General features: G+C 34.2%; 1 protein-coding gene across 5 annotated transcripts in view; it reads right to left on the reverse strand.

Moving 5' to 3' along the window:
- Nucleotides 1-2,567: 2,567 nt before the first annotated feature.
- The window catches only part of carmil3 (capping protein regulator and myosin 1 linker 3), a 69,296-nt gene continuing 61,656 nt past the window's right edge, over nucleotides 2,568-10,207 (reverse strand). For 3 of the 5 annotated variants that reach the window (XM_016549815.1, XM_016549816.1, XM_016549817.1), the window contains 9 exons: nucleotides 8,975-9,054; nucleotides 8,661-8,825; nucleotides 6,885-7,083; nucleotides 5,672-5,951; nucleotides 5,213-5,325; nucleotides 4,705-4,846; nucleotides 3,773-3,847; nucleotides 3,527-3,634; nucleotides 2,568-3,246 (listed from right to left, as the gene is read on the reverse strand). In XM_016549815.1, the coding sequence (XP_016405301.1) occupies nucleotides 3,206-3,246; nucleotides 3,527-3,634; nucleotides 3,773-3,847; nucleotides 4,705-4,846; nucleotides 5,213-5,325; nucleotides 5,672-5,951; nucleotides 6,885-7,083; nucleotides 8,661-8,825; nucleotides 8,975-9,054 (1,203 nt within the window). In that variant the 3' untranslated portion in view covers nucleotides 2,568-3,205. The remainder of the gene's footprint in view (nucleotides 3,247-3,526; nucleotides 3,635-3,772; nucleotides 3,848-4,704; nucleotides 4,847-5,212; nucleotides 5,326-5,671; nucleotides 5,952-6,884; nucleotides 7,084-8,660; nucleotides 8,826-8,974; nucleotides 9,055-10,207) is intronic. The other 2 variants (XM_016549818.1, XM_016549819.1) reach the window with 2 other exon arrangements.

Raw genomic sequence — 10,207 nt, forward strand, 5'->3', positions numbered from 1 at the left:
TTTCAGAAAGGCGGGGCATAGAGGAGAAACAATAATGTACAGTATGTGGAAAATAATGTGTTTTTTTAACCTTAAACCGCATAAACACATTTCATTACACCAAATACACAAAATAATGTTCTTTTTAGCAGCATCATATGACCCCTTTAAAGTCCATATGAACTTGCTTACCACCACAGTACTTTTTAGTAAAGAATGGCAGCCAGAATGAGCGTGTTGTGTAATACTTTAATGAATGTGATTAACAGATATTAAATGTGTATATTTGGTCCACACACAGCCCTTTGTTCCCTAAGTGAGTCCCATCGTTTATGCAGCTGCCTTTAACGTCATGTCACTTCATTTACAGCTTCCCCCACTGCTGGTGTGAGTGGGTTTAGGTGTTTAGGTGTGTGTGTGTGTGTGTGTGTGTGTTAGAGAGGCCATTAATGAAATGATTTATGCATATTCTTACAATCCCCTGTGATTTTCATGTAATTGTGTAAACGTGTGTGTTTTGCTAATGCATGCAAGACATAATCATGTAATGACTTAAAAGTGTCGCTCTTACATTTTAAACATAAGAGAGTTTGAAACATAATATGAGTTTGTGTGATTGTGTGAGAAGTTTAGAGCATGTCATACACATTGGTTTATATTTTTTGGAAATGTACTATTGGGAGTTGTTTTCTTGACAAACCTGGTCTGTTTAGTATATATAATGTATTACATGGCCATTTTCATGCAGCACCTAGATAATAGAGCATCAGTCTTTAATCTGGTATACCTGGCCTGGTATTTTCTCTGTACCTAGAACCAATCATAACAACGCAACAATTCAATATGCAATCTTGAGTCTTTTCATATTAAAAAAAAGCTCGTTAAAGTTCTGATGTCTGTCTGTTAGAAATAAAATCACGAATCCGATCTCAATTATTTCTCCTACAGTAAATTGACAATTGCATGAGTTCCTGCTACACATGATTTTTCACGAGAAAAAAGATCATTGAAATCTCATGTGCTTCAGAGATCTAAACAAATATCTCAAACTGTGCTTGGATAAATTTCCAAAGTCTGTAGTCAAAAGACTAATTTCTAAATATGAACTCAAACATTTTCTCAACAAATTCTTCGAAGAGCTATATTGGCTATGTTATAGCTCTATGCCAACAATTGTCTAATTTGCTTGTTTTTCCTAAGGAATTTTAGACAAAAACAAAACAAAAAGTTGATACCCAAAATATAAGTGAGAACTGTATTGAATCATCTGATCATGAAGAAGCCACCTCTGAGCAATACAAGTTTGTCATTTTCTTTTGAAACAGTCAAATAAGTCTTGAAATATCTATACTAAATTTCAAGGTAAGTGACCTATTGGTCGTACATTATCCAGTTCAGTACACATATATAAATAAATGCACATGAAATAGTCATCTCAGTTGAAATTATTCGATAAGAGGCCTCAGAGTGAGAAATATTAACAAAGCACATTGTAGGAGAATGGTTGCCAGGAACAATGGTACAGTTTGGAGCTTATTGTATTAAAATACTTGATCATAGAATGCAACAACTGACCAATCAGAATCAAATATTACAGAGAGAATAAAATATTCATACCTTTTCATAATTACCACTGATAGTGATTTCTAACTTTTAAATTTACCTTCAAAGAGGCAATTTAATGGAATAAAAAGCCTCATGAAGTGATAGTGGAATAAATAGACTATTCTCTTCAGAGAGAGATTCTCAGAGACGTTTAAGCAGCAGTCACAGACAATAAATTCCTTAATCTCTGCTTGAAAATTACTCTTCCATAGCAAGATGGAGGGCCTCTACTGCCCTCCTGTGTCATTAAAAGGCAATATGAGACGCGTTATGAGAAGCGGCATCTGGTATCCACTTGTTTAACCTTTCCTTGACTGAAAAACAGCTTTGAAATGCCAAACAATACAATTGTTCAGCTGCTAGTAATTAATCTATATACTGTAATAATACTTGTTTATTGAATTCACTTCCAAAGTTATGACAGTCTATCCAAAAAGATGATTTTAATCGGGTTCCCTGTTTCAAATATGTATCAAAACGCACAGTGATTTTACTATGTAGCGTTACTATGTTAATGCCACGCTAATACCATGCTATTTCTGAAGGATCATGTGACACAGACGACTGGATAGCTGCTGAAAATTCAGTTTTTCCATTTCAGAAATAAATTGCATTTTAAAATACATTATATTGGATATTTCACAATAAAGAGACCTTTCATAAACAATAACTTTTTTTTAAATAAAACAAAGTACTATGGTACTGGATAACCATATGGGGTTTAATATGTAATACCATGATATTCTTTGAAGTACGCTGCAAAAATGTACCATGTAAATCTGGTGGTATTACCAACGGTGTTTTTGACATGTTACTCAGTTAATACCATGATATTCTTGAAGTATATTGGAGTATTATGTAAATAAGTAATATGGTAATCATTCAATACCATGATATAACAAAGTTCCATTGTGTTACTTTCTGTCTAGTAAAGGCTATTCACTGATTTAAAAAAAGAACAACAGCAGATGTAATATTCAGTTTTTATTCATTCAATCACGTTTAGTAGAAAATAAAGCTCATTTAGGGCCAGCAAACTCTTAAACATTTATCCAGTTGCATAAACAATGCCTGATTAAGACAACAGTAATACTGATAATGATATTGATCGAGTAGACAGGAAATGATAAGAATAAGTTAGTCGCACACTACAAAACTTCACGTGGGTAATGTCAGACATGGGAGGGGAGGTACATCCACCGAACCGAATGAGAATTCAAGCGATGATTAGTGCAAATATTGGTTCTGTTTATATATTATACTTTACAAAATATCATTCTATGGTTTTAAAGATAAATAGCAAAAAGTTCCTTTATGTCAAAGATTGTCAAAAGAGAGAGAGACGGAGAGAGAGTGAAATAAAGGAATCGTAGTTAAGTGCAGAAGGTTAAGAATGATGGTTACGTAAAAGCAGGAGGGGAAGCAAAACAACTCACTTGAGTAAGCAAGAATATGCTGAATATGTGTATAAAATGACTATGAAATTGTCTGAGAGCCGAAAGCAAGAGTCTTTATGAATTCATCAAGGTGCAAATTCATCTGCTGATCATATCTCTCCCTCTCTCTCCTCTCAGCATCACAATGACTCTCTGTTTTCACAGAGCTTTGGCTCAAATGGTTGTCATGATGCTTCAGCGTTGCTTGGCTCCGAACTCTGATGACCTGCAGAGATAAACAGAAGAAAAGAAAGAGCGAGAAAGAAGTGAATGATGGCCTACTTACGTTACCCGTTTACTAATCTGGCTTTGTTAAAGGTCAACTCAGAGCCATCTGTCTGTGGACACACAAACACGGACAGGTGCACGCTCGCACACTCACGCTACATTCACATGTAATACTGGAAAGAGTTCCTCTAATTACTGGAGCGCTTTCCAGTCAGACTATCTAATAAAACTGCTGGACACTTCCAAGAAGCACATACACACACAAAACAGCACAGTACCGGGGAAATCCAAGGACTTATTTCGTTTCGGAGGGAGTCTAGGTTTTTTCACAGGGGGTTTGCGATCTGAGGATCTCTCCAGATCACAGCGGGCATCCTGCTCCATTCCTAGGGGGTAAATACAGGGGCACACAGAGGGAGGGATGGGATCACACAAGTAAGGATGAGTTGATGAAGGCATGCTAGAGCAGTAGATGGTGAATGCAGACCCTCCTCGCATGCTCAAAAGGGATTTGAAGTTTGTACCTGTGTCACATGAGTTTGCTTTCCTATTTCGATGTGGTTTCATGGGACCTCCAGGGCTGCTTTTGACTTCATCACCTGAGCAAAAATAAACATCATATATTCTCTATATTTCGTTAGTTTTTTTAAAGTTGGAAGTCACAAAAATTGTGGGGGAAAATTTTTTTTTTTACAAAATACATTTGAAAATAAAATACATTTTGTACTATTAGAGCTGTACTAAAATATTAATTTACAAACCATACACCTAATGTTATACATGTAAGTGCAACATAAGTGTGCATTTGCAATATTAATAAATATGTTCAAAAATACAAAATACATTTTACAAAATATATTATTAGAGCTGTACTTAAAATATTAATTTACAATCCATACACTTAATATGATAATCAATACATGTGCGTACACTTAATATTATAATCAATACATGTACGTGTATTTTTATATATATATTCACCTTCATCAAATTTGATATTAATATTGCATTCTGTTTTCCAAAGAGTGGTGTGAAGTGTTAATATATATAAGTATTTTTCAGATAATAGATTACTAGTTTGTTCTGTTTTCTAGAAAGTGGTATAAAGTGTTATTCTCAGATACATATATATATATATAGGTATAGGTATATAAAATTACAATGTAGAAGCTTATTATTAATCTCAGATACACTGTTAACTTAAAATAAATATATACATTATATTTAAAATGACTGTAAAAGTTTACAATTTAGAAACCTTTTTATACATAAAAATACTACTACTACTACTAATACACTGTCTTTATCTTATCACATTTATTTTTTCGCCAAGTATTTAAGATTAAACACTTACAAAGAATATATGATTATTAAACTGCTTTAGAAATGCTTCATAAAGCTTTATGAACAATAAATGCAACTACCAGTAAGACATAACAACTTTTGTATGAATTACCTTGAAGCAAAGCAGAATCTACTGAAGCAGAATGAAACACAGGCTTAGCTGAGGTGGGCGGAGCAGCTGGTGGCTGATTCTCATTGGTCACGTCTTGTGGTGAGGAGCCAATGGGAGACGTGTGAGGTGAATAATAACATGGCTGAAAAGAATGATATAATCAAAAGCTGTTTTAATGATACATCTTTGCTACAGTGTTGCCAATTTAGCTACTTTGTAGCTAGATTTAGCGACTTCCCTGCCCCTTTTGAGACTTTTTTCAAAAGTTTAGGGACAAATATAGCAACTTCTTGGACAAACCTTATCCAAGTTCTCATCTTGCCCACTGATCTACGTTCATCTTTATATAGATCAGTGAATTTGCCATTGTGATGTCATCTAGTGACATTTAGCTACCAGTTTTAGCTACTTTCAATTGAAAGCAGTTGGCAACACTGCTTTGCTATGAGAATAAAGACACGCTCCCACTCACAATCACTGACATTTTAAGTTAAAGACACAAAGATACCTTTTCAGGGATAGGTGGAGACTGTCCTTCTGGTTTTTGGTCTTCTCCACATCTCCCGTCCTCTTTTTCCTCATCCTTCTCCCTCAGTTCTCCAGAATCTTCAATAGATTTATCTGGGGACAGCAAATAATAACCATTTAGAAAGTTATATTGTGTAAAATGCTTATTAAAACCAGTGTTGGGGAAAGTTACTTTTAAAAGTAATGCATTACAATATTGCGTTACTCCATAAAAAAGTAACTAATTACGTTACTTAGTTACTTTTTATGGAAAGTAATGCGTTACGTTACTTTTGCGTTACTTTTTAAATCTGGACAGGGCTTGCTTGTTTGTTTTTAAATACGTAACTCGCGTTACTTGTAATGCGTTACCCCCAACACTGATTAAAACTAGTTAACAGAAATTAAAAATTCACTAAAATGAATGCCTGATGCCAACTCATGACAGAATATGCATTACCAGAGCTCTCCTCCAGATGGCGTTGTCGTGTCTTAGCTAAGCTCGGCTTGGTACTCTGAGGCGGAGGCTTGGGTCTTTTTCTGGTTTCCAGCAGCTGAGGGTCCATTATACTGTCTGCCTTTTTCTGGCTGTCTGACTGTGATTCCTGTCTTCCTGATTCTGACTGTCTGTCTATAGATGGCGTGTGCCCTTTAGCAACGATATCTGAATGCCGGTCCATCTCATGCTCTCCGTATCCAATCTCTTCTGATGAGCCGAACACCTCACTGTAATCAGCCGTCTGCAGGGAACAGAGAGACAGAGTGTGAGAGACTGTGGTAAACATGTCATTATGCTCATTAAATTTACATTTCATTTGTTTTCGAATCGATCAAAAACAAGTGATGCTAACATTATATTACTTACCAATGAACACAATTCCTTCCCATGTCTGTTCTCAACATTACCTGCACCATTTTGTGAATTATTAAATAAATATTACATAGTTTGTGTACCAGAGTTGGCCTAAATTCAATTTAAGAATTGGCTCTGCTTCAACTCGTGACGTTGAACCTGAACTGGCATGGATCTCAACACGGAATGTTGAATTGGAATTAGAATGACAAGCAGAGGAATTTACTGGATTGTAATTGAAAGAAATTCAACAGTCACACAAAAGATTTGTGACTAGTCAGAAATAATACATAATTTTTACTACTCATGCCTTTAACCTGGTATAACCCTCCCCTTAAAATTAGACATTTATTAAATATTAATAATTTGATATTGTTAAAACAACCACAGCCATGAAAACAGATTTTCATTTTTCCATATAGAACCACAACATGTCCCATAGTGGTTTTAGATAACATTATTAAAATACTTGCATCAAAATTGGGGTAATTTATAGGATTCTTAAAAACAAAGTCCATGAAATTAAATTAAATAAAATTATATATTTATTTTTTTAATATAATAGCATATGCTGTGTATAAATTACATATGCATTTCTACAGGTGGCATTTCAAGTATTGATTATTAATATCATCTAATATTTCAGGAAATGGCCAAAGGAATAATAAGAATTTATTTGAATGTAATTTAATTTTAATTCTACTTCCTTAAATTCAAATTTGAATTACAATTCTGGATCTTGTTTGCAATCAAAATTCAAATTCAACTGAATTTCAAGAACTGAACTGGAATCTAAATTATGTAATGTGGTGTACTTTACCTGTCTCTGTGAAAAGCAGGAGGGGCTGAGTCCCATCATTCCTGGCAGGGGTATACCATGAATGGGCCGTCCTGACAGCTGAGGTGTCCTCTGAACAGCCGGCCCAACCAGCCTCCCATTGGTGCCCTCAGTGCCTACGTCTAACCTCACACGATCCTTTGGGTGTTGAATCAAGGAGTACACATTCTCAGTGGCAATACTGAGAGAGCAACAGATAAAAGGAAAACAAAAGTAAGAGTTTGATTTATGTTGTTTGATTTATTGATATAATACACTTTATATCATTTATTATTATGATATATGATATACTGTACACTATCTTTAAAGAAATTGGTACTTTTAATCAGCAAGGACACATTAAACTGATCAAAAGTGACAGTAAAGACATTAATAATATTACAAAAGTTTTCTATTTTAGATAAATGCTGTTCTTTTGAACTTTCTATGCATCAAAGAATCCTGAAAAAAATGTATCATGGTTTTTACATAAATATTAAGCAGCACAACTTTTTCAACACTGATAATTATAAGAAATGTTTCTAATTCATGTGACACTGAATTCTGGAGCAATTGGCTGCTAAAATTCAGCTTTGCCATCACAGGAATACATTACAATTGAAAATATGCAAAAAAAAATATTTTTTTAATTGATTAATTAAAAACAGTTATTTTCAAATGTAGTAACATTTTACATTGTTACTGTTTTTACTGTATTTTTGATCAAATCAATGCAGCCTCGTTGAGCATAAGAGTCTTATTTCAGATATTAAAAAATCGTACTGACACCAAACTTTTGAATGGAAGTGTAGTATGAATTATTATATATTAAAATACGACTGACTCACTTAGTGCGACATTCCTCCCCACAGGCCCCGCCCCTTCCTGTAGGGTACTTTTTTAAAAAAGAAAACATGATTAAAAGTTTGTGTGTGGTTTTTTTCTCTCTTTACGAATCCAGAACTGCTTCTTCGTTCACTAGTCAAATGAATAATAGAAGCTACAAGAAAACAATACATACAAACAATTCAACGACAACATGATAAGGGACGCCTCTGGAGTCGCAAATCTAAACACGACTATTTCTGCAGCAGATTTAATTACAGGTAAAATAAGAGAATTCAGTTTGATAGGATTGTGTTTTGTCACAATACACCAAGGCCCCAGTATAAGACTTGTTGCCAAGTGTAGGGCTGTCGCGATTCATCGATTTTATTCAACTATTCGATCTTTAAAAATCCTCGACTTCATTTTGCTCATGTCGACTAACCGGCAAAATACCGGAAGTGGCGCATTTCACAGACGAGAATCCATAAATACATTTATAATGTTACAAAAGATTTCTATTACAAATAAATGCTGTTCTTTTACACTTCCTATTAATAAAATAATAATTAAAAAAATGTATCATGGTTTTTACATAAATATTAAGCAGCACAACTTTTTCAACACTGATAATTATAAGAAATGTTTCTAATTCATGTGACACTGAATTCTGGAGCAATTGGCTGCTAAAATTCAGCTTTGCCATCACAGGAATACATTACAATTGAAAATATGCAAAAAAAAATATTTTTTTAATTGATTAATTAAAAACAGTTATTTTCAAATGTAATAACATTTTACATTGTTACTGTTTTTACTGTATTTTTGATCAAATCAATGCAGCCTCGTTGAGCATAAGAGTCTTATTTCAGATATTAAAAAATCGTACTGACACCAAACTTTTGAATGGAAGTGTAGTATGAATTATTATATATTAAAATACGACTGACTCACTTAGTGCGACATTCCTCCCCACAGGCCCCGCCCCTTCCTGTAGGGTCTGACTCCTTATATGATATGGTAGAGTTGCGGTTCTTCCTGAATCCAGAAAAGATTGACAGCACACTGCGTCTTTTCTTCCTCCTCAGAGCCTGAGCGTGATGGTGGGATGACAGCTGACTGCAGGACAGAAAGTCAGGGTGTCAGAGATAAGATAACGTTCACATTTTTAGCATGCCCATATGCCTTCAACCTTTAAAAAGTGAGCAAATGTGACACCTTCATTGTTAGACTTCATTACTACACAGAAGTGTTCAGTACTGAAGCACCTGTCTGGTAAAACTCTCTTGGTGTAGAAGTCAGGCAGTCCATCATCCAATAGAGATACTCCACCATTCTCCGAGCAGTGCTACAGGACGACAAGAGAAATAATGATGATGATGATGATGATGTGTGCTTTTGAGGACTGGGACTGGAGTAGATCATCTCTCTAAATTTGTGGTAGTGGATGATGCTGTCACAGTACTGTATCTCACCCATCTGGGATTTGTTCTTCTGTATTATGTCAATGTATTAATTTGATCAACAGACATTATAAAGACACGGCTTGCAGGCATTTAGGCTGATCGGAAGGGATTGAAAAGGAGAGAGCCTTTAATGTTTGATGCTTTAATTCTGGACCCTGCAGAAAACATCTGGGCCTGCGTTCAGACAGATTTCTGAGAACAATCACGCTAACAAGAGAACGTGATTAAAATCAACCCCCTCCTTCTCGTTAACAGCTTGAATAGCTGTCGATTAATCGCTTTTTATTTCATATTTGGAGTATTTTTGAAGAATACCTCCTGTAGGATCCATAAATCAGTGCGATTTTGACTTAATTTACAACAAATCATGTTTAATTGCAGAATTCCCAAAGAAATATCACACTACCATCAATCCTGAAGCCAATCAGAGGAGTCACTGTTACCATGGAAATGAGAATCGTGGGAAAACACAGTGACTGCCCACTCTCATAAAAATCATAACTGGTCTCAATCAACTTATACATTTGCATATTTTTGAATATACTGCATACATTGGATTTTTTTCGTAATAAACGTCCAATATATGGTATTGTATACTCACAGTTAGATAGTTATTATTATAAGATAATGCTGCATGAAATACATTACAGATTCAATTCTATGAGGAGGATGAAGAGAAATAGATTCGGCTACTTTTTTAAAAAAGAAAACATGATTAAAAGGTTTTAACAATTTTGTTCAATAAAACCACATGATTTATTGCTTTTGATACTTTATTTGAACTAATTATTATTGCCTCATTACTATTATATATGTATTTTAAGTAATTTTAAAGGCTATTGTTTACTTACATCTATTTTTATTACCACAAAATTTTTTTTTATAATTATAGGGCCCTATGAAATCAGTTTTATTTCCAAATTCAGTTTTTTCCATTTTCATCAAAAGCATCTCAAGCATCTCCATTTTATTTAAAAATATTTTTTTTTCAGAAATAATTTCACATTTACATTTTTCTCCTAAATCTCCTAAATA

The sequence above is a fragment of the Sinocyclocheilus rhinocerous genome, unplaced genomic scaffold (assembly GCF_001515625.1).
Source record: "Sinocyclocheilus rhinocerous isolate Xijiao unplaced genomic scaffold, SAMN03320098_v1.1 scaffold254, whole genome shotgun sequence".
NCBI lineage: Eukaryota > Metazoa > Chordata > Actinopteri > Cypriniformes > Cyprinidae > Sinocyclocheilus > Sinocyclocheilus rhinocerous.